The sequence below is a fragment of the Salvelinus fontinalis genome, chromosome 38 (genome assembly GCF_029448725.1).
Source record: "Salvelinus fontinalis isolate EN_2023a chromosome 38, ASM2944872v1, whole genome shotgun sequence".
Classification (NCBI taxonomy): domain Eukaryota; kingdom Metazoa; phylum Chordata; class Actinopteri; order Salmoniformes; family Salmonidae; genus Salvelinus; species Salvelinus fontinalis.
In genome coordinates this window covers 20,851,961-20,877,067 of record NC_074702.1, presented here as the reverse complement: position 1 = coordinate 20,877,067, position 25,107 = coordinate 20,851,961, and the positions used below count along the sequence as shown (strand labels likewise).

The following is a 25,107-nucleotide window of genomic DNA, read 5'->3' as shown; positions in this document are numbered from 1 at the left end:
CACCACTGCGACCTGTATGCTCTCGTCGGCTGGCCCTCGCTACATATTCGTCGCCAGACCCACTGGCTCCAGGTCATCTATAAGTTTTTGCTAGGGAAAGCTCTGCCTTATCTCAGCTCACTGGTCACCATAACAACACCCACCAGTAGCACGCGCTCCAGCAGGTATATCTCACTGGTCATCACCAAAGCCAATTACCTCCTTTGGCCGCCTTTCCTTGCAGTTCTCTGCTGCTAATGACTGAAACAAATTGCAAAAATCGCTGAAGTTGGAGACTTATATCTCCCTCACTAACTTTAAGCATCAGCTATCTGAGCAGCTCACCAATCGCTGAAGCTGTACACAGTCCATCTGTAAATAGCCCATCCAACTACCTACCTCATCCCCATATTGTTTTTATTTACTTTTTTTGCTCTTTTGCACACCAGCATTTCTACTTGCACATCATCATCTGCACATCCATCACTCCAGTGTTAATTTGCTAAATTGTAATTACTTCGCTAATATGACCTGTTTATTGCCTTACCTCCTTACTCCATTTGCACACACTGTGTTATTGACTGTACTTTTGTTTATCCCATGTGTAACTCTGTGTTGTTGTTTTTTTGTTGCACTGCTTTGCTTTATCTTGGCCAGATCGCAGTTGTAAACGAGAACTTGTTCTCAACTAGCCTACCTGGTTAAATAAAGGTAAAAAATAATAATTTGAGATTGGCCAACTCTATAACAATAGCCTAGAATATTATTTGTTTTTACTACATTATTATTATTTTTTCATATTATCAAATATTAGGGTTGCAAAACTTCATTTATGAAATCCACTTTACAAATAATAGCATCTGTATTTACTATTCCAGCTGCTGTCAATACTAAATATGACATCATCGCTTTACTCTTAGTGACACCTCGACGCGAGACATTACAGCGCGTGTCCTATCCTGGAGTCGTCTATTTACCACAGATGTTCTTGCTGTAACATGCAGTTGATGAGGAGGATATTCATCATTATAAAAGTAACTTCAGCTCATGGTCTGTTTCTCATATAGACCAATCATGCTGCCGGAGGGAACGGAGCCGAAAAACTGTACTCTGTGTTGCTGTGCTCTGACCAACAAGATTTTGATGGTCGTTTTTATGGTCATCTTGATTTTTGCTATCTTGTTCGGCAACTCGGTGACTTTAGCTGTACTGTGCGGGACTAAGCACTTTCATACGCCCCAGGGATATCTGAAAACGTCGCTAGCGGTGGCTGACTTGGCGGTAGGGATATTTGTGGTGCCAGTCTCCGTTTACGCAGAGGTGTCGCTTATGTTGAACAACTCCGCGCCAGAATGGATCGTGAACAATTCACAAGCAACGACTTTTCACCCGTGCAATTTAATTGGCCCCATTTTCGCTGGCTGCACCTTTGTATCCATTACGACTATATTTTTCCTTACTATCGAACGGAGCATCGCAGTTTTGAGACCGTTGCACAAAGAATCAGTCATTACGCGCAAACGGACCACTATCCTCATACTCTTCTCATGGGTGGGAAGTTTCTTTCTGGCAGTGTTTCCGATGATTTTCAGCAATGAAATTGCCCTCGAATATAACCTTTGTAGTAGAATGTGCAATTACGCACTAGGCACCATCGACACGTTTCCTTCCCAGGCATGGAACATTCTCCTGCTCTTTCCCGCGTTTGATTTCACACTCCTTGGTGGAACCGTGGTGATAAATATAATTTCATTGTCTAGCATACGCCAGAACTCAAAGCAGAGAAAACATCTGGCTGAAAGCGAATGCCAAAGCGGCTCCAGACCCACTTTCTCCGATATCAAAGCCGCCAAAACAATAGGGACCTTAACGCTGGCTTTTACGGCATCCTTCACCCCCATTGCTGTCTTTGTTGTGGGAAATGTTCTTGGAAACGAATGGTGCAACTTTTCGCTTTTTGCTTTTTGGATACTGACTACGAATAGCTGTTGGAACGTTATAATATACAGCGTGAGAGACGAGAAGTTTAGGCTGCGCGCGCACAAGCTTTTGATTCCTTGCCAAATCAATAATGTCACCAAGACCTCAAAAACTGTGGACATTTTGTCTTAATCTTATTTTTACATATTTGTACATGTCGAAATGACGGATTTATGATGAAGGTACCAAAGACAATGTAATAACGAAAGAAAAGCAGCTTACAGAGAAATGCTAGGCGATGGTATCTCTGTGATCGATGCTTTACGCACACACATGTTCGGGCAGTAATCATCAACTAGGTTCAGCCGCAGGCAGATTTTTTCTTGAACGTATGGTTAATTGAACATAATAATAAATAATAATAATATATAATAATAAACCGGTGCGCCTGGCAACTACTACCATAACCCGTTCAAAGGCACTTACATTTTTTGTCTTGTCCTTTCACCCTCTGAATGGCACACACACAATCCATGTCTCAATTGTCTCAAGGCTTAAAAATCCTTATTTAAATCGTCCCCTCCCCTTCATTTACACTGATTGAAGTGTATTTAATACAGTGACATCAATAAGCTATCATAGTTTTCACCTAGATTTACCTGGTCTGTCTATGTCATGGAAATAGGTGTTCTTAATGTTTTGTCTACTCAGTGTAGATTTTTCAGATTTTTTTTTTAATACTTTGGAACAGATTCCAAAAATTAAAATCACTTGGAGCTGATTTGCTGGTGTTTTTACAGTCTTTTATGTCCAACAATAAAAAATAAAAAAAATTACATAATAAAAGCATAACACGTTTTCAAATATGATGGTATAGCAGCTTTGTCTTATTTAGGCTGTCATGTTCAGTGCACACTTAGCCATTTTGTGAAATTATTGTTTTCAGTCAGCAATACTTGTCTGCGTGGTAACTGTGTGTACTACAATTGGTCAAATATGCGGTATTGTTGACACAATGTGTTCTCTGACTATGAAAAATAAATGTATTTTTGTTACAAATACAATTTAGGGAGCCTGTTCAGATGGGTGGAAGTTGCACTTTCTATTAACACCATAATCACAGACGGGAGCTACACCTCACCTCACTCTGATAGGCTACTTTGGGGTAGAGCGGCGTGTGAGGGCGCAGATGGTCAATCTCACCATTAGCAAGAACATGGCAGCATATGAATTTGTTTTGTGTAGAAATTATAGTAGTTGGATATTAAAATGGTAGCCTGAAAGGAATAAATAAGATGATGATGAAGAAGATGTGTAATGCGTCTGTCCTGTTGTAGGTGTCCTCTAGGCAAGCCGAAGTGTCCATCATTGTCACTCTGATTACGCACAAACCGACTCGTACAGCACGTGCGCACGCGCACGCACGCACATACACACAGGGAGCAAATATTCAAACGTTGCCAGTGGTAATCTTGAGCAGATTTGGGATTTTTGTAAACTTGTCTTTAATTTCGTTTAGGGGATTATGGCTTGGCGGAGCTGCAGTCATGAGTTTCTTCTCTGATATCCAGGCTTGCGCTTGCCACTCTTTGTCGCGGCAGCTGCCCATTCACATGAGCGCTATCGCGCAATTTAAAATGCTCGTCGCCCCCCACTAGTGCGCCAGCTATGCGTTTAAAGGTCTCTCCACATTTCACTTCATAGATCTAGGAACGTGCGTGCGCTTGGGTGGAAACATTTTGGGGGAGAAACGCGCGCCGTTTGTAACATGACGCTCTAGCACAGGGGTGCATGGGAAAACTTTTTGGCTCGAAGGCCACGTCGGGATTTTGAAATTCAACGGAGGGATGCATTTTTTGGGGCGAATCAATTGTTTGTTAAAAACAATTTGCGGGCCTCCGGAGTAGTGCAGCGGTCTAAGACTTCACTACAGACCCGGGTTCGATCCCAGGCTGTGCCACAGCTGGCCGTTACTGGGATACCCATGAGGCGGCACACAGTTTGCCCAGCGTCATCCAGGTTAGGAGAGGGTTTGGAAGGCTGAGATTTCCTTGTCCCATGCCGCTCTTGCGACTCCTGTGGCGGGCGGGGCGCATGCACACTGACATTGTCAGGTGTACGGTGTTTCCTCCAACACATTTCTGCGGCTGGCTTCCGGGTTAAGCAGGTATGTGTCAAGAAGCAGTGCGGCTTGGCTGGGTCGTGTTTCGGAGCATGCATGGCTCTCAACCTTCGAGTTGCAGCGATGGGACAAAACTGTAAAAAAAGGCTCCCGGGTGGCGCAGTGGTCTAGGGCACTGCATCGCAGCGCTAGCTGTGCCACCAGAGACTCTGGGTTCGCGCCCAGGCTCTGTCGCAGCCGGCCGCGACCGGGAGGTCCGTGGGGCGACGCACAATTGGCCTAGCGTCGTCCGGGTTAGGGAGGGTTTGGCCGGTAGGGATATCCTTGTCTCATTGTGCACCAGCGACTCCTGTGCGGGCCGGGCGCAGTGTACGCTAACCAAGGTTGCCAGGTGCACAGTGTTTCCTCCAACACATTGGTGCGGCTGGCTTCCGGGTTGGATGTGCGCTGTGTTAAGAAGCAGTGCGGCTTGATGGGTTGTGTTTCAGAGGACGCATGGCTTTCGACCTTCGTCTCACCCGAGCCCGTACGGGAGTTGTAGCGATGAGACAAGATAGTAGCTACTAACAACTGGATACCACGAAATTGGGGAGAAAAAGGGGGTAAAAAGAAAATTATACATATACATATTTTTTTAATGTCTCGTGGGCTGGATTGAAGTGCCCGGCGGGCCAGAAACAGCCCACGGGCCGTTATTTGCCCCCCTATATATGTTTCTAGGCCCCCGAAATAGCAACATAGACAAGGTGGTGATAGCAGAGATTCTGTTGTCCGTCTTCCCATTTGTGGCAAAAACTAAGAATCATCATCTTGAAAACATAATCACCACTGTTCGCTAATTTAAAAGAAAACCAACTGCAAATGTGAATAATAGCTATTGTAAGGAAAGTTTAGGTTTGCTTATTTGAAATTTGTGGCAGCTTTCCCTCTCTTTAGACCCATTGTAAACAAAGACAGGTTATTTATTAATTGTTTGTACTACACCTGGAGTAAAGAGGAAAGCCCTGGAAAGTGTGCCAGTCACGTTTCTGTGCAGATGGTTTTTATCCCCTACCAAGGTTGTCTGCTTAGCACCTTCTAAGGCCATGAGAACAATATATACTGAACACAAATATAAAGGCAACATGTAAAGTGTTGTTCCCATGTTTCATGAGCTGAAATAAAAGATCCATCTCAGATGTTGTGCACAAATTTGTTTACATCCTTGTTAGTGAGCATTTTTATTTTGCCAAGATAATCCATCCACCTGACAGGTGTGGCATATCAAGAAGGTGGTTAAACAGCATGATCATTAAACAGGTGCACCTTGTACTGGGGAGAATAAAAGGCCACTTTAAAATGTGCAGTTTTGTCATACATCAATGCCACAGGTATCTCAAGTTTTGAGGGAGCGTGCAATTGGCATGCTGACTGCAGTAATGTCCACCAGAGCTGATAATTTAATGTTAATATCTCTATGTCTAGGATCTTTTATTTCACCTCATGAAATATGGGAACAACACTTTACATGTTGCCATTATATTTTTGGTTACAATATTGTTGTAACGGTAGTCCTCTTCCTCTTCATCCGAAGAGGAGGAGGACGGATTGAACCAAAACGCAGCTTCTGAAGTTGACATTATTTATTTACAGAAAAGACAAAAAAACACGAACTTCACTATAACTAACAAAACAACAAACGGAGTAGACAGACCTGGACAATACGAACTTACATAAACACGAAGAACGCGCGAACAGGGAAAAATAGACTACACAAAATGACGATGTACAAAACAAACCGAACAGTCCAGTATGGTGCGACAAACACTGACACAGGAGACAACCACCCACAACGAACACTGTGAAACAACCTACCTAAATATGACTCTCAATTAGAGGAACGCCAAACACCTGCCTCTAATTAAGAGCCATACCAGGCAACCCTTAAACCAACATAGAAACAGAAAACATAGAATGCCCACCCAAACTCACGTCCTGACCAACTAACACATACAACAAACTAACAGAAATAGGTCAGGAACGTGACAATTGTTTTAGAGAATTTGTGCACAACTTTTGAGATACATTTTTGTGTGTATGGAAAATGTCTGAGATCTTTTATTTCAGCTCATGAAACATGGGAACAACACTTTACATGTTGCCTTTATATTTTTGGTTACAACGTTGTTTTAGAGAATTTGGCAGTATGTCCAGTCGGCCTCACATCCGCTGATCACGTATAACCACGCCAGCTCAGAACCTCCACATCTGGCTTCTTCACCTGCGGGATCGTCTGAGACCAGCCATCTGGACAGCTGATGAAACTGAGGAGTATTTCTGTCTGTAATAAAGCCCTTTTGTGGGGGAAAACTCATTCTGATTGCTGGGCTTGGCTCCCCAGTGGGTGGCAGCCATGGCTGCGCCCCTGCTCAGTCATGTGAAATCTATAGATTAGGGCCAAATTTATTTATTTCAATTTGACAGATTTCCAGATTTGAACTTCAACTAGGTAAAATCATTGAAATCATTGCATGTTTATATTTTTGTTCAGTGTGTATCCTCTTTCTTCTCAGAATTACAAAATTACTAAGGCATCTGGACCAATGGTGAAGTTGACAAAGAGAGAGAGAGACTGCAATACATGTAAATACACATGGTGAGGTTGACATTTGTACGTCACCACAGAGAGAGGGAGAGAGAGTGACTGCACTGCAATACATGCACACATGCTCTCTTTCTCACACGCACGCACGCACGCACACACACACACACACACACACACATTGAAGTTACCTACAATCCTCTATAGAAAGACACAATAGTTCTACTGAAATAACCTTTGATTATGGGTCCCTCTGTAGCTAACAGGCTACACGGCGTTGACATACCTCAGACTTAATTTGTGGCATTATTACCTTTGTTGTTTACATGAAAAGGCTCATGTTTATTTCACTTCAATAAATAGTTTTTAAAATGTAAAGTGCAAAACAAATTATGGGAAAAAGGATCCTTTCTTCAGCTGAGTGAATAAGATTGACCTTAATCTAAGAGAGTCCAAAGGCATTTGTCTTCCCTCTCTCATGTCATTATTTTGTTTTCCACTCTTCCTTTATTATCCATGGCTATAACTAGCCTAACTAACTAGCCTAACCACCATGAGCTTCATGTTGATACTGGAAATATAAGAACAAATTGGTTATCAAGAAGTAGCCTCTAAAGTGATTATAGCAGGCCATAGCAGGCTTCTACATTATTCACACAAGAGCTAAAAAGGGTAACAGTTCAAAAAGTAAATTTGAGCTTTCTGTCAAGCACTTTCACAGCCTATCACATACAGTGTTACAATGGGGTGAAGTCCACTTTGACAACAATTATGTGAAAAGTAGGCTTACTGGGTGACAAAAATAAATAATCAGAACGCGGATCCATTTTCATTACACTCATAACCTCAGAGCAAATGAAAGGAGCACATCCAGTCATAGGGTATTTCCATTTCTTCATTTGACACTCCTAAATGACAAAACAATATCAGCATTTCAAGGGACTTAGTGTATGTGTCCAGTGCTTATTAAAAACAATGTACTATATTTTCCCATGTTTCTCTCTATCTACTAACTTAATTGCCTCTAGATATGAAAATCTGAGAAGCAAGATGCCATGACTAAGGGGTGTAAGTTGATGTTTCTGTCTTTCTCAGCAAGTTGTTATGAGATTTTAATGATACTGATTCGGTTGCCGCTTTTTTGATGTGTTTGATTTAGCATGCACTCTCCTTCAGCGTTATTTACAGTATATTCAGCATACGATTGTTGTGATTGTCATTTCTATCTTGTAGGCTACATCAAGTCCATACTGTTAACCAAGTGTTTCCAACCAGTAAACCACACAACAGTAGAACTTCATGAAATACCCAAGTTTTCTGAATAAACCCATACAACCTTGAGGTTCTTATGTAACATCACAGTAATGACATAGAATAACATGTAAAATAGGTTGCCATGGAAAATAATAGAAGAGGAGAAGTTGCTTTAAGAGGTACATCAAATCTATGGCTAAAAGGATTGTAGTGTTTTTTTTCTGTGCATGTGGGAGGGCATTTTCAGGTGGATTAAGAGTTAGTCCTTTACAGCTCCTCAGTAAGCATCTATTGTGGGGGAACCAGGGAGCATTAAGTACTTCCCAGAGATACATTTTGTAATCTCCATAAAAACCGAAGGGCTTAATGAATCGAAACCCGGAACAGTGTGTCCAGCAGGATAAATCAGAAATATAATTCTTAAGCTACATAACATAGGATTCATGTATTCGTCAAAATACTGTTTACAGAAGGAGACCAGATGTTTTAAACTGCATTCATGTAAACATGTCTAGGGCCTGAGTATGCAGTTTATTTGGACCTGCTTGAAGCAACAGAACTCCTGTGACTGGTATGGGTGATATGTTCATTATCTCTACCTGCCAGAAATTTCAAAGGCTAAAATGTGAATAGTGGACGAGAGAAAATATGAACTCAGTTCATTACATTATCTATTCCCAGCATACACTTCTCTGATGATTTCCCCTCTCTTGTCTCATTATGCAACCCTGCTGAGGGAATGTGGCAGTAAAAAGGTCTTCAATCTGAAGTTGGCATGAACGTATCTAGCATGACTCTGGATCCGTCAAGAAAACCAGTCTGCCCCCACGCGCACACACAGGGCAGAAGCCATTGTGCATCTTTTCAAGTTGGTAAGCATCAGGAGCCTCCCTACTCACCCACCACTTCCTTTGAAGAAGTTGAACAGAACAGCAGGAGTTGTTTACTAGTTCCTCCTCCTAACCCCTTGTTTTTCACACTTTATATGATAATGTTTCCTATCAGACACTTTCTCAATGTTGGTTTCAGCAGTCACAATAGATCCCACAGAATTAGATAACTGTCTATGTTTCTGGGTGTGACTGAGCATAATGTTTATACACAGAGGTACCTCAGATTTGTCCTGTTTTAATAAAAAAATTTTTTTAAGAGTTGTTTTTCTGTAGTACTACTAGCTTCCTAGCATTTTATGAAGTTGGCTTTAGCTAGCCCAAAATGGAAACCCATCTGCCAACCTCATAACTAGCTACCAAGAAGCCATTTCAGGCTATCAATCAAGCTTGTCCAATTACAGATAACTGCAAAAATAAAGGAAACACTAACAAAGTGTCTTAATAGGGTGTTGGGCCACCAGAACAGCTTCAGTGCACTTTGGTATAGATTCTAAAAGTGTCTGGAACTTTATTGGAGGGATGCAACACCATTCTTCCATGAGAAATTCCATCATTTAATGTTTTGTTGATGGTGGTGGAAAACGCTGTCTCAGGCACCGCTCCAGAATCTCCCTTAAGTGTTCAATTGGTTTGAAAGCTTGTGACTGAGACCACCATGGCATATGGTTTACATTGTTTTCATGCTCATCAAACCATTCAGTGACCATTTGTGCCCTGTGTATCGGGGCATTGTCATCCTATGGGTACAGAGCCATGGTAACCAAAATAATAGCAAAAATAATGGCCTGCCCAGCATTTTTATGCATGACCCTAAGCATGATGGGATGTTAATTGCTTAATTAACTCAGGAACCACACATGTGGAAGCACCTGCTTTCAATATATTTTGTATCCCCCATTTACTCAAGTGTTTCCATTATTTTGGCAGTTAGCTGTATCTTGGCTGGCAAGGTTGGTAGACTTTAGAAAAGCAAGCAATTACTAAATGTACTGGATAAGACTCACATTCCTTTCAATCTTTTACGCAGATTTTATCAGAGATGCAGAGAAGCATATTAAGTGTCTTAAAAAAAAAGAAACACCAGTCAGTAGGATACAGACGGCTCAAGACATAAATGTCAAATGGTAGTCACACCAGATACTGACTGGTTTTCTGATCCACGCCCCTAACTTTTTTTTTACGGTATCTGTGACCAACCGATGCATATCTGTATTCTCAGTCATCTAAAATCCATTGATTAGGGCCTAATGAATTTATATGAACTGTAAACTCAGTAAAACAATTTTAATTGTTGCATGTTGCATTTATATTTTTGTTTATTACGGAATGGATCGAGAGCTTGGATGGACCTATATTTCCTGCAATATGGAATTAGTAGGCTTTTGACTAGACAGGGAACCTTGTCAAGTCCCGTAGGGTTCAGCACACAATTTTAATTTAATCGCAATATGTTATGCATCACAGCAATTAATTTAGCTTGACAATCCCGTCAAATGCAATTCTGCAACTAGACAATAAATGGTTATATAAAGGTAAAATTGGCATCATGTTGCAATTAAGTTGTACCTCTAGACCACAGGTCAAAACCTCTTGGATTAGTGTGCCTATATGATTTAGAATAACAATTAACATCGTTAACACAAGTCTTTTTCGTTGAAACAATTTATCAGTCTTGGAAGGATGAGCAGGTTTCCATAGCAACAGACCATAATACGACCAATTAATGACGCTTGATCATTAGCATTCTAGTTGGGGACTTGATGACTCATACCTAGTTCGCTCTCTCCTCCTTTGAAGTATAACAGGACCAGATGCTTTGTACCAGCAGCAGTGCCACTACATCAATCGTTCTAGGTTCACACAGTTCAGTTAGTCTTGAACCACCCCACTGACATTCTAGCAATACTTAGTAAGACAAGAAAAGTGGCATCTACTGGAAGAAACATCTTTCCTAAGCATATTATAGGTCACCCTTCAGACTGCAAGTCACTTCCTTTACAACAGTCATCATTCCTACATTATTAAACAAACTGTTTAAGAGGACACATCGGCACAATGCAGGAAGTCAAACAGCGAGGCGACAATCAAGTTGGTTTAATTCTGACCCACTGGGCACACACTGGTTGAATAAACGTTTCCACATAATTTCAACGAAATGACGCTGAACCAATGTGGAACAGACGTCTGTGCCCAGTGGGGAGAATCTTCAATTGGTTGAGACCAAAGTGTTCTCTCTCTGAAAGAGACAGTGGTAGTACTATGGATAACTGACTGGTCATCACATACTGGTATCTTGGTTCAAAAGAAAAGGTACATTTGATTTGAGTTCTGCCTGTGTTTTTATTTTGGCCGTCACAGGCTTGGCGACGAAAGAAATACATAAATTGTGACGATGCTCGCTCATCTTTGGTGAAGGTTTAAACCAACCTACCAAATATCATTTGATCCTGGATTTCTCTTTTCTAGTCGCGTTCTCGCTCTCACTGTCTCTCCCTTTAGAAGTACAAGGCACTTCTCATCAAAACATGGCACTTGTCCAGGACTTCACTGGGTTGCTTCAAGTGAATGATATCAACTTAATTTTTATCAGTAGTCCATTGACTGCATCAAGATTGCCATGGTAGGATGAAACATCAATCTAACGAATGGCCACAGGGATTTGCATGTATGAGAAACAGCCTTAAGCGGACAGAAGTAGCAGAGGGTTTCTTGGGAACAAAAAAAACAATGAAGCGCTGGAAGGCTACAGCTCTTTGCATCATTGAGAACAGGCAGAAAAAGTGGGATAGGAGGACTTTCCCTTCTGTTAAGGGCAGAAGGGCTAGGGTAGCCTAGTCTGAAGAGGGCATTATCAGGGTCTGGAACACACTGACTGTAATGATTCACAACAGGGAGGAAAATACACATTATAATAAATAAAATACATTATTTTTTAAATAAATCATAAAACTAACCTTGACTTGGCCATCTGTGACAATCTTTAAGGTAAAGCCTTAGCGTTTCCTGGTTTTGAAGAATAAAACCAAATAAGTACATAAACAGTTCCCTTTTCTTTTCAAGCTGGCATCTGGTCCAGATCAAAACGATCAACTGGCGGCGGACATTTTCTGGTAAACTAAGCACTATGCTAATTATACACTTGCATCCTACTTTGGCTGTAAATGGTTGTCAGGAGCAACAGTACCATATAATTTTGTGCTGATAAAAAGCTATGTTGTGAATGTATACAGCCTGTACCGCAAATATGACAGTGATGTTCACACTTAAGTAGAAAGCTCTATATTTTCTTAAATGTCATAATTCACAATGATATACAGAACTGTTAATATGGTTGTGACATCTTTATTTAAGAGCTTTAAAAAGAAGAGAAAACACTTAGACCATCAACATGGCTACACGATTTATTACTGAAAATATTCAATATATCAGGGCATCAGTTCAGTCTCCAGTACTGTAGTTATTGCTTTACAATAATGTCTGTCTGTGGTCCTCAGCTGTCTAGTCTACAACAGGGAATAACACAGGTGAACTGGTTTAGATGGCAGAGGCAAGTTTTAGATCAGAATCCTTTTCTGGGGAGTGCTGACATCATAGATGGAGGAGTCTCTTGAAATCTTGGTCTACTTAGAAACCAACATACGAGAGCGGGACTTTGGGAAATCGGATGTTGAAACCTGGTATAAATTACAATAGGGCAAACGATAAGGTCCCACCATACAGGTCAATAGGTCTTCTTCCAGGAGCGGAAATAGAGCTGGATTGGGATCAGTGGGTTTCTTTTCTGGAGGCTGGGATGGAACACATCAAAGTCTACCCGCCGCACCCTTTGAAGGTAGTCCTCCAGCACCACCTAGAACAGCAGCCAGAGAGAGGGAAACAGCATCCACAGCATCAACACACCTGTGTGTGTGTGTTGTGTTGTGTGTGTCTGTCAGTCCTTATTCTCTACATGTGGAAGCTAGCGTGAGCGTCATCTCAGAGCTCAGGAATGTGCTTCCTCTTTGCCCTAGATGCACAAAGCCAGCCCGGCCTAAAACATATGATATGATTCAGCAGCTGAGAGGAAAGAGCCTTTAAGGCGTCAGAACAGATTAACATATATCACCAGCAGCAATAGAGCATCATATTTGTGGAAATTGTCCTGGATGGAGATGATAAATGAGGAACACAGAATTGAGTGGATTAATGCTCTTTCTTTCTCAAATTACCATCATACCCCTGCTGGTTGGAGCACTCAAGCGTTGTGACCATCCACCCTTCAAAACATAACACACAACGCGAGGCATTTGTCTATCTCAAATTCTTCACCTGGGCCTCATTCTCAAGCCTCTGGTTAATATGTTCTGTCCTTCCTTTCTTGCTCTCTTTCATGCCCTTTCTCTGTGGGAATCAGACTGCTTTTGAGAGTGCCAGTGGTAAGAGCCCATAATGCAGTCCCTTGGTTGTCTGTCTGGTGAGATTAAAATTGGAGCATTAAAAGGTCTATCTAGCCTGATGGGGAGCGTGCTGTGATGGGAGGGAGATTAGGCTAGACAGACAGCCATGTGAGGATATTGGGAGGTGGTTGAGGAGGAGAAAGGATCATTCAACAGATGGCTGCTCCTCCTTACCTAGGTTCAGATGAACATGACTGGAGGATTAATTAAAAAACGAATGACAAGAGAACTTGAAGAGAAACTAACACACAGACCTGGTCTCTTCCCTGGTGCCAGGACTAAAGAAGCCTCATAGTTCAGTCTTGTCTTTGGTCAACGTTTTAGTAAATATGACCATTTTCATGATGTTACAGTCACAGTGACCACAACCTAACCCAATAAATGCGAATGATTCTTATAATAATAACAACAACAACCCACTGTCTGGAGGAAGGCAGGGAAAGCGGAAGCTGGTATGTTCTTGCTGAATGATCTGGCCTGTGGAGACAAAAAGGTTCAAACTGAGTAAAATGACTAACACAGGCTAATAAAGCTATAATCTGTTTAACAGAGATGGACGAGCATATAAAAATACCAGTAGCTACTACATTTTGGACTACTTCAGCTTCTCTTTTCCTTTTGTGTACAAACAAGCCTAAATTAACTTGAAGCTCACAATGAAACAAAGTTACAAGTATTCATCAACGTTAAATGATTATGTATGTGTTGTACAGGTAAAAAAGGCATCGTAGTAGCCATTCGAGAAATCGACTGATCCCACATGAGAACACACTATCAGAGCCCTTCAAATGTAGAAATGTAATTGAATCAAATCAAGCAGTAAATCTGTTCGGCAAGAACAGCCCACCAAATAACATTGGAGGAACACTGTCCTGATGTCATGAGGGTACATACGTGTTGTAGGTGTACGTGGGCTTGGCTGGCAATGTCATATACCACGTCTCTCACATTCTGTTCCCGGCTTCCTCGGATGAAGTCCTCCTGGGAGGCTCTGTGCTGGTGGTGACACACACATACACACACACCTTTGTTCACACCACTTATTCACACAGGAGAGATTTGTTCCTTCAAACCACTAATCTAGCCAAGCCAACCAATTGTTCATGCTGAGACCATATGGCCTCTAATGGGGCAAACAAAGTGAAGCTCTCGATAATTATCTTCATTATTCACGGCATGTATAGCGATTGTCAGATCTCAGTCCTCTCTCCTTTAAAAATTGTTATGGCCTCAGGCTGCCCTGAGGTCTGTTTACGGCACTGTGGCCATCAACCCCATGATAGACAGCAGTTGTTTAGAAACCGAGTACAAGTAGGATAGTTTGACAGCAAAAAATATATATAAAAACGGGTAATCGGAATCCTATTCCACAAATAAGGAGTTTAGTTTGATATAAACTCAGCAAAAAAAAGAAATGTCCCTTTTTCAGGACCCTGTCTTTCAAAGATAATTCATCAAAATCAAAATAATTTCACAAATCTTCATTGTAAAGGGTTTAAACACTGTTTCCCATGCTTGTTCAATGAACCATAAAAAATTAATGAACATACACCTGTGGAACGGTCATTAAGACACTAACAGCTTACAGACGTAGGCAATTAAGGTCACAGTTTTGAAAACTTAGGACACTATAAAGAGGCCTTTCTACTGACTCTGAAAAACAACAAAGAAAGATGCCCAGGGTCCCTGCTCATCTGCGTGCACGTGCCTTAGACATGCTGCAAGAAGGCATGAGGACTGCAGATCTGGCCAGGGCAATAAATTTCAATGTCCGCACTGTGAGACACCTAAGACAGCGCTACAGGGAGACAGGACGGACAGCTGATCGTCCTCGCAGTGGCAGACCACGAATAACACCTGCACAGGATCGGTACATTCAAACATCACACCTGCGGGACAAGTACAGGATGGCAACAACTGCCTGAGTTACACCAGGAATGCACAATCCCTACATCAGTGCTCAGACTGTCAGCAATAGGCTGAGAGAGGCTGGACTGAGGGCTTGTAGGCCTGTTGTAAAGGCAGGTCCTCAGCAGACATCACCGGCAACATCGTCGTCTATGGGCACAAACCCACCGTCACTGGACTAGACAGGACTGGCAAAAAGTGCCCTTCACTGACGAGTCGCGGTTTTGTCTCACCAGGGGTGATGTTCGGAGTCGCGTTTATCGTCGAAGGAATGAGCGTTACACCGATGCCTGTACTCTGGAGCGGGATCGATTTGGAGTTGGAGGGTACGTCATGGTCTGGGGTGGTGTGTCACAGCATCATCGGACTGAGCTTGTTGTCATTGCAGGCAATCTCAACGCTGTGCATTACAAAGGAAGACATCCTCCTACTCTTCCTGCAGGCTCATCCTGACATGACCCTCCAGCATGACAATGCCACCAGCCATACTGCTCTTTCTGCGAGTGATTTCCTGCAAGACAGGAATGTCAGTGTTCTGCCATTGCCAGCGAAGAGCCCGGATCGCAATTCCATTGAGCACATCTGGGACCTGTTGGATCGGAGGGTGAGGGCTAGGGCCATTCCCCCCAGAAATGTCTGGGAACTTGCAGGTGCCTTGGTGGAAGAGTGGGGTAACATCTCACAGCGAGAACTGGCAAATCTGGTGCAGTCCATGAGGAGGAGATGCACTGCAGTACTTAATGCAGCTGGTGGCCACACCAGATACTGACTTTTGATTTTAACCCCCCCCTTTGTTCAGGTACACATTATTGCATTTCTGTTAGTCACATGTCTGTGGAACTTGTTCAGTTTGTGTCTCAGTTGTTGAATCTTGTTATGTTCATAAAAATATTTACACATGTTAAGTTTGCTGAAAATAAACGCATTTGACAGTGAGAGGACGTTTTTTTTGCTGAGTTTAGTTTAACAATAATATGAGGACAATGAGATTTGTATTGCCCAAAAGCACAAGGCGGTCGGTGTCTGTAGACATGCTGCTACACACATTAGCTTGACAAACTAAACAATCAAGTCAGGTAACTTCAATACTATTTGAATGCAATGAAGCTTGGAATTGTAAGTTATTAGCTAGGCTAGAAGCTGTTGTCAAGCAATGGGAGCAACAACAACAAAACACGAACATACAGAGGGTCCACTGCCAAAGCCTGTATAAAATTTAACATCACAACGGACAGAGGCTGCAGTAGTTAAACCCCTGGACACCAACAGTCCCTTCCGCTTCCGACCAGAGCAATGAACTTATGACCGGATTAAAATAATTGGAAAATTGCAAAGCACTCACTGTCCTTTAATGACACAGGAAGTGGAGAAAACCCACCAGGCAAGCTTCAATTGAGCTCAGGACTAGACCTTTATGTTACAATAGCACCCCCAGGTGTCAAAACAATAGTGCTAGGCAAATGACCTGGAGGCCTCCATGAACCTGACGAGGTCACTAATGTCACACACACACTGGACTAGTAGGGGTAAAAACATCTCCTGATGTCACATCATAAACCAGCTGCACACAGTCCCGTCACTCCAGCTGTGGCTCAGAGGCCTTGTTGACAGATGGATCAGACAAAGCTGTGAATTTGACTTGTAACTACAGCCAGTACATTTGTCATGGGGTTTCATTATAACTGTGCCTATGGCATACTTCATTTGGAGTAGTGACACACTCCCTCACTGTGTTGATAATGACAAACCGGTCTAGCAGGAATATAATGTCACATAAAGGCCTGTGTGTGTGTGTGTGTGTGTGTGTGTGTGTGTGTGTGTGTGTGTGTGTGTGTGTGTGTGTGTGTGTGTATCTGGAATGGCAGTATGGCATCCATCTGTACGAAACGTCACCAGCAGGAAAGTCATCATTTTGATACCTCTGCTGCAGATATGGTCACTCACCAGCATGCAGATGTCCATAGGTAGGTAGACTTTGCGTCTGCTGCTGTGGTAGGGCGTGGCTCTTAGGCACGTCACAATCCCCTGGGCCTTACCAATGTGGCTGGCAGCATGATCAGCATGGACATCTTTCACACCTGGACAAACACACACACACAAAGGGAATCAGGGAAGACAGAAAATAACTCAAAGTTAAAACATTGCACCACTTTTAAAACAAATAAATAAACTCTATTGAATTAAACATGCGCTGTCTAGGTACAAGAATAATTTGTCTTCTAGTTTACCTCAGAAACCTAGTTACCGTTTTGATTGACTAGGACCATGCTAAAACCATAAGCAGACACTGTTCTCTTGTATACATTATTTATCACAACAATGATGCACAACCGCTTGGATATTAAGAACTGGGAAATGCTTTCATGCTGAGTGCCCTGTACTTGAAATAGGTTGAGGCTTTGAGTCAGACATCTCTTCTAGTCAATTAGACTGGAACAAGTGTGACAGGTTCCTTCGCAGAGGGGGGCAAAATAATGACATTCCACAAGAGAAAATGTGAACGATTCACAGAAATCCAGGTATTTGAAATGCAGAAATGATGCCACTTAATTAATCGCTCAAGTGAATACAGCTTGACCAGCTTCTAAGTCTTCCTCTCATAAAACAATCTGCATGTTCAAGTAATCATTATTTTGTATACAGTGCATTCGGGAAAGTATACAGACCCCTTGACTTTTTTCACATTTTGTTACGTTACAGCTTTATTATTAAATTATTTAAATAGTTTCCCCCCCCTCAATTTACACACAATACCCCATACTGACAAATCAAAAACAGTTTTTTAGAAATATTTGCAAATATATTAAAAATAAAAAAACGTAAATATTACATGTATTCAGACCCTTTACTCAGTACTTTGTTGAAGCACCTTTGGCACCGATCACAGCCTCGAGTCTTCTTGGGTATGACACTACAAGCTTGACACACCGGTATTTGGGGAGTTTCTCCCATTCTTCTCTGTAGATCCTCTCAAGCTCTGTCAGGTTGGATGTGGAGCGTCTCTCCAGAGATGTTCGACACGGGTTCAAGTCCGGGCTCTGGCTGGGCTAGTCAAGGACATTCAGAGACTTGTCCCGAAGCCACTCCTGCATTGTCTCAGCTGTGTGCTTAGGGTCGTTGTCCTGTAGGAAGTTGAACTTTCACCAGTCTGAGGTCCTGAGTACACTGGAGCAGGTTTTCATCAAGGATCTCTCTGTACTTTGCTCTGCTCGTCTTTCCCTCAATCCTAACTAGTCTCCCAGTTCCTGCTCCTGAAAAACACCCCCACAACATGATGCTGCCACCACCATGCTTCACCGTAGGGATGGTGCCTGGTTTCCTCCAGATGTGATGCTTGGCATTCAGGCCAAAGAGTACAACCTTGGTTTCATCTGACAAGAGAATCTTGTTTCTCATGGTCAGAGTACTTTAGGTGCCTTTTGGCAAACTCCAAGCGGGCTGTCATGTTCCTTGTACTGAGGAGTGGCTTCCATCTGGCCCCTCTACCACAAAGGCCTGATTGGTGGAGTGTTGCAGAGATGGTTGTCCTTCTGGAAGGTTCTCCAATTTCCACAGAGGAGCTCTGGAGCTCTGTTAGAGTGACCCTCTGGTTCTTGATCACCTCCCTAACGAAGGCCCTCCTCCCCCATTTCTATTTGCTCAGTTTGGCTGGGCGGCCAGCTCTAGGAAGAGTCTTGGTGGTTCCAAACTTCTTCCATTTAAGAATGATGGAGGCCACTGTGTTCTTGGGGACCTTCAATGCTGCAGAAATGTGTTGGTACCCTTCCCCAGATCTGTGCCTCAACACAATCCTGTCTCGGAGCTCTACAGACAATTCCTTCGACCTCATGGCTTGGTTTTCGCTCTGACATGCCCGGTCAACTGTGGGACCTTATATAGACAGGTGTGTGCCTTTCCAAATCATGTCCAATCAATTTAATTTACCACAGGTGGACTCCAACCAAGTTATAGAAACATCTCAAGGATGATTATTGGAAACAGGATGCACTTGAGCTCAATTCCAAGTCTCATAGCAAAGGGTCTGTACTTATGTAAATATGGTATTTGTTTTTTATTTTTAACAAATGAGCAAACAATTCTAAAAACCTGTTTTCACTTTGTCATTAAAAGTATTGTGTGTAGATTGATGAGGAAAATGTTTTATTTCATCCATTTTAAAACAAGGCTGTAACGTAACAAAATGTGGAAAAAGTCAAGGGGTCTGAAAACTTTCCGAATGCACAGTACATCCACAGTATAATGTGACTGTTCCTGTCAGGGAAGGAGCAGAGTCATAGTCATCCATTTCTTTGGCTCTATGGAATCTATTCAGAATGTGTTTAATGTAGAGTGGAAATGGGTCATTTCTGTTGTCCAGCCTTTCAGCAAAAATCTACAGAAGATCAGTGGCTATATTGATTCATTCTGATGGCATTTCCATTGTGCAATTATGCACGAAGAGCTCTGCAACGCCAGGCGGACATGGTATCATTAGACAAGACACAATTACAAAGTTCCCGGCAATGTTCCATTCGCTGGCTGTAATTCTCATCTTTCTCAATTTAGTCAATGTGCTGCATTTGCAAGCACGATTCTCAACATTTCTAAGAGGTACTTGAACACTGGGAAGTTAATTGTGAATATAAATTAGATGTTTCCCCCACCCCTCGGGAACAGAACAATGCACATGCTGGACACTCTCTTCAGTCAGTGGAGTCAAGCACAAAACACACATAAACCTGCTCACCTAAACTCTCCAGAAGAAGGTACAGTAGTGAGGACTGGGTATTCTCTGAATAGGCCTCCAACTCCTGGAGGTTTCTATAAGCTCTGTCTTCCATGTCTTTCTCCTGTTGGCAACAGTAGAGACATACTTCAAATAAATGAAACAGAACTAGAATTGAATCCACCCAAATCCATGACCTAAAATGCAACATTTGCTTACTCTCTCAGAGATTATCCTAAGCATCCACCTCTTTGTCAGGTAGTGTTTCTTCACCGCCTGCAAAAGGAGATATTTGAAGATGTTTAAAACAGTACATATCAAATGCATTGGAAAAGCTATGTTTAATGGTATGCAAAGCCCAAACAATATACTGTAGACTGTGATAGCCTGCAGATGTATTAATGAAAATAAAAACAGAAGATGTCTACTCCAGACTGACCCTCCATAGTTCTGCACTGACAGGCTGCACTGGGGGGTCGTCCCTGTATATTTCCTCCACTGTAGTCTTCCAGAACTGCATCCGCATCAGACCTATGGTCTTCTGGGAAACAGAGTCCTTCACCTTGGAGAGAAACAAAAAGCGAGGGTTTTCTCAATTCCTTTCAGAAGACATCTTCATTGAATGAGTTTAAACTGTTAGGCATACAGATTTGCATGAAAAATGTCTCGCTTTACTAGACCATTCCCTCACTGTTATCCTTGTTCATATCTAGGTCTATAGGTTGATGTATTATTCTAGACATAACAGCATTACCTTCAATAGCAGGATGCCTGAACATCAACACTTAGCTCTGGACATGTATTGGACATATGACCACCCCATTGAGGATTATAGTATCATAATTTCCAATAAATGCATATACATATTCATACAGTGCCTTCAGAAAGTATTGACACCCCTCAACTCTTTACACATTTTGTGTTACTGCTTGAATTTAAAATGGATTAAATTGCGATTTTTTTATGTCACTGGCTTATACACAATAACCCATGATGTCAAAGTGGAATTGTTTTTATAAATGTTTACAAATTAATCAAAAATAAAACCTGAAATGTATTGAGTCAATAAGCATTCAATCCATTTGTTATGACAAGCCAAAATAAATTCAGGATTAAAGATGTAATAATCTAGTCACATAATAAGTTGCATGGACTCAATCTGTGTGCAATAATAGTTTAATATGATTTTTGAATGACTACTTCATCTCTGTACCCCACACATACAATTATCTGTAAGGTCCCTCAGTCGAGCAGTGAATTCCAAACAAAGATTCAACCACAAAGACCAGGGAGGTCTTCCAATGCCTCGCAAAGGGCACCTATTGGTAGATGGCAACAACAACAAAAATATACAGGCGTCATTCCTAACTCAGTTGCCGGAAAGGAAGGAAACCGCTCAGGGATTTCACCATGAGGCCAATGGTGACTAAAACAGTTAGAGTTTAATGGCTGTGATAAGAGAAAACGGAGGATGGATCAACATTGTAGTTATTCCACAATACTAACCTAATTGACAGAGTGAAAAGAAGGACACCTGTACAGAACACATATTCCAAAACATGCATCATGTTTGCAATAAGGCACCAAAGTAAAACTGCAAAAATGTGGCAAAGAAATTAACTTTATGTCCTGAATAAAAAGCATTATGTTTGGGGATATCCAACACAACACATCAATGAGTACCACTCGTCCTATTTTCAAGCATGGTGATGGCTGTGTCATGTTATGGGTTTGCTTGTCATTGGCAAGGACTACGGAGTTTTTGGGAATAAAAATAAATGGAATAGAGCTAAGCACAGGCAAAATCCTAGAGGAAAACCTGGTTCAGTCTGCTTTCCAACAGACAGTGGAAGACAAATTCACCTTTCAGCAGGAAAATAACCTAAAACACAAGGTTAAATCTACACTGGAGTTGCTTACCAAGAAGACGGTGAAATGTTCCTGAGTGTCGAGTTACAGTTTTGACTTAAAACTGCTTGAAAATATATGGCAAGACCTGAAAGGGGTTGTCTAGCAATGATCAACAACCAATTTAACAGAGCGTGAAGAATTTTGAAAAGAATAAATGGCCAATGTTACACAATCCAGGTGTTCAACGCTCTTAAGAGACTTACCCAGAAAGACTCACAGTTGTAATTGCTGCCAAAGGTGCTTCTACAAAGTATTGACTCAGGGGTGTGAATACTTACGTAAATGAGATATTTCTGTATTTAATTTTAAATACTTTTGCAAAAATGTCTTCACTTTGTCATTATGCAGTATTGTGTACAGATGGGTGAGAGAAAAAAATAAAAATATAATTATCCATTTTGAATTAAGGTTGTAACACAAAATGTGGAACAAGTCAAGGGGTATGAATACTTTCTGAAGGCACTCAGGGCTGAACTTTCTGGAATACCTGCCTGAGCCAGCTCGACATTGAAGGCCCTCAGGGCCAGTGAGGAGCGCCGGGCATCCTCAGGGAGAAGCAGGGAGGACACAAAACCGTCATAGTCCCGAGACCTGGGGAAACAAGGCAGTGGACACAGGCAAGTTAATTGAAACAAGTCAAGTGTAATGCTATTTGTGGACAAACTTCTTCACAATGAAAACATTGGATGCAGTAACACATGTAACAAAAACAAATAACTGGCCAGGGTTGGGGTCAATTCCATTTCAATTCAGTATATGCACTGACATTCCAATTCTCTTCAATGCATTTCAACGAGGAACAATTGGAATTTTTATGTATTTGGTTTACTTTCTAAATTAACAGGAATTGAACCCAACCATGCAACTATGGGTACAATGTAGCCAGTCAGAGAGGGGCCCATGCAATTTGTGCATAGAAGGATGCTTGGTAATCATACCATTTAGCCATATTTAGCTAGCTAGCTAGCTAGCAAGCTGGCTTGCTTACCTCACAATATCGATACAGTACTTTTCGTTATGCTGAGATTCTGCAGTAGAGTTTGTTGAAGCTCGTATACATTTTACTTCGGTAGGTCGTTGAATACAAATAGCGTGTGGCAATATATTTCTTTGGAGTGAGTGAAACACCGAACATTTTGTGGTTAATAATCCATGCTTTGCACTAATGCCAGATGCCATGTTGACAACATACCCTTCAACTTTCACCCTTACCTTGTGTCACAACAAAAGTATTCCTCCCTATTTTATGTGTTCCGCTTTATGTTGTATTTTTAAATACAGAACACTCGTTTTAGGTAAAGTATTTATCTCAAGGAAGATAATTATTGGTAATTTAGCGAACAATATGTAGCAGCTACAACTGTACATTTCAGAGTGTCATTTATAGTAGACCTTTGCAGCAGGCAAAGTAAACAGAACTTGACGTGCTCTTGTCTTGGACAACGTCATATATAAGGGGACAAGTAGAGTGAGGCAGTTACACAGTTTCAATGTCGATTCTATCATATGGCAACAGTTTCAATTAATTGTCACTTTGCATTGGTCCTGATATGGCATGGTATTTGGCTGTCAGAGTGCAACAATATTGGGTAAGGGCCGTCGTTTCTAGCTCGGTAGCAAAACTTTTACAATCAGACTCAGAAGTTAACAAGAGCTAGCCTGCTCGCTAACTATATTGTTTGTGCTGCTGTCTCAAGGAGGCAGACAGGAATCTTGTTAGGACAGCCTGTGACAAGGACACAGCACCCATCTGACGTGGTAGTCCGGTGTAGCTCAGTTGGTAGTATGGAGCTTGCAATGTCATGGTTGTAGGTTCTATTTCCAATGGTGACCAGTATGAAAATGTATTGAGTAAAATGCATCAGGGTAAATTAGTATTCCCTGACTATGTTCTGCCAGGTTTTGGAAATTAATAAACTCACTAATAATTTGATCAGTTAAAGCCAGGCAGTTGCTTGATTTATGTTTATCTAGTGCAGTGGCAGCAGTAAAGAGCAAAGTCATTATTGTCTCTGACAACAGAGTTGTCCCTGTGTGACTATACTAGGCTGTGTGAATAGGCTATTTAACGTAAACATGTTCAGTCAAGTGAAGAAGTCTTTCGTACACTTAGGTCCTCAGCTTGCAGTGACGCTATCTGAAATAAACATATACAGTTGAAGTCAGAAAGTTTACAAACACTTAGGTTGGAGTCATTAAAACTCGTTTTTCAACCACTCCACAAATTTCTTGTTAACACACTAGTTTTGGCAAGTCTGTTAGGACATCTACTTTGTGCATGACACAAGTAATTTTTCCAACAATTTTTTACAGACAGATTATTTCACTTATTCACTATCACAATTCCAGTGGGTCAGAAGTTTACATACACTAAATTGACTGTGCCTTTAAACAGCTTGGAAAATTCCAGAAAATACTGTCATGGCTTTAGAAGCTTCTGATAGGCTAATTGACATCATTTGAGTCAATTGGAGGTGTACCTGTGGCTGTATTTCAAGGCCTAACTTCAAACTCTTTGCTTGACATCATGGGAAAATCAAAAGAATTCAGCCAAGACCTCAGAAAAAAATTGTAGACCTCCACAAGGTACCAAAATCATCTCTACAAACAATAGTAGTCAAGTATAAACACCATGGGACCACGCAGCTGTCATACCGCTCAGGAAGGAGATGCGTTCTGTCTCCTAGAGGTGAACTTACTTTGGTGCAAAAATTGCAAATCAATCCCAGAACAACAGCGAGGGACCTTGTGAAGATGCTGGAGGAAACAGGTACAAAAGTATCTATATCCACAGTAAAACGAGTCCTATATCGACATAACCACTCAGCAAGGAGGAAGCCGTAAAAACACCGCATGAAAAAGCCAGAATACGGTTTGCAACTTTACATGGGTACAAAGATTGTACTTTTTGGAGAAATATCCTATGGTCTGATGAAACAAAAATAGAACCGTTTGGCCATAATGACCATCGTTATGTTTGGAGGAAGAAGGGGGAGGCTTGCAAGCCAAAGAACACCATCCCAACCGTGAAGCACAGGGGTTGCAGCATCATGGTGTGGGGGTGCTTTGCTGCAGGAGGGACTGGTGCACTTCACAAAATAGATGGCATCATGAGGGAGTAAAATTTATCTGGATATATTGAAGCAACATCTCAAGACATCAGTCAGGAAGTTAAAGCTTGGGTGCAAATGGATCTTCCAAATGAACAATGACCCCAAGCATACTTCCAAAGTTGTGGCAAAATGGCTTAAGGACAACAAGGTCAAGGTATTGGAGTGGCCATCACAAAGCCCTGACCTCAATCCTATATAAAATTTGTGGGGAGAACTGAAAAAGCGTGTGCGAGCAAGGAGGCCTACAAACCTGACTCGGTTACATCAGCTCTGTCAGGAGGAATG

The 25,107-nt window shown here is 41.7% G+C and overlaps 2 protein-coding genes across 4 annotated transcripts; one reads left to right on the top strand and one right to left on the bottom strand.

The window, feature by feature from the left end:
* The first annotated feature begins 951 nt into the window (after positions 1 to 951).
* Positions 952 to 3,181, top strand: LOC129837720 (beta-2 adrenergic receptor-like). The gene has a single exon (XM_055904110.1). It carries the CDS (start codon positions 1,027 to 1,029, stop codon positions 2,089 to 2,091), a length of 1,065 nt encoding a protein of 354 aa, XP_055760085.1. The 5' UTR covers positions 952 to 1,026; the 3' UTR covers positions 2,092 to 3,181.
* An 8,953-nt stretch (positions 3,182 to 12,134) lies between these two features.
* On the bottom strand, positions 12,135 to 22,948 carry LOC129837210 (NADH dehydrogenase (ubiquinone) complex I, assembly factor 6-like). 3 transcript variants are annotated; one of them, XM_055903190.1, is made up of 9 exons: positions 22,698 to 22,948; positions 22,201 to 22,300; positions 20,238 to 20,360; positions 20,018 to 20,074; positions 19,820 to 19,922; positions 17,038 to 17,171; positions 14,080 to 14,181; positions 13,602 to 13,662; positions 12,135 to 12,599 (listed from the first exon to the last, which is right to left on the bottom strand). In XM_055903190.1, the coding sequence occupies exons 1-9, from the start codon at positions 22,886 to 22,888 to the stop codon at positions 12,553 to 12,555; spliced, it is 918 nt and encodes a 305-aa protein (XP_055759165.1). In that variant the 5' UTR covers positions 22,889 to 22,948; the 3' UTR covers positions 12,135 to 12,552. The 3 variants fall into 3 exon arrangements, with proteins under 3 accessions (XP_055759165.1, XP_055759164.1, XP_055759166.1); XM_055903189.1 differs by having other exon boundaries at positions 13,606 to 13,662; XM_055903191.1 differs by lacking the exon at positions 22,698 to 22,948 and having other exon boundaries at positions 13,606 to 13,662; positions 22,197 to 22,299.
* Positions 22,949 to 25,107: the final 2,159 nt, after the last annotated feature.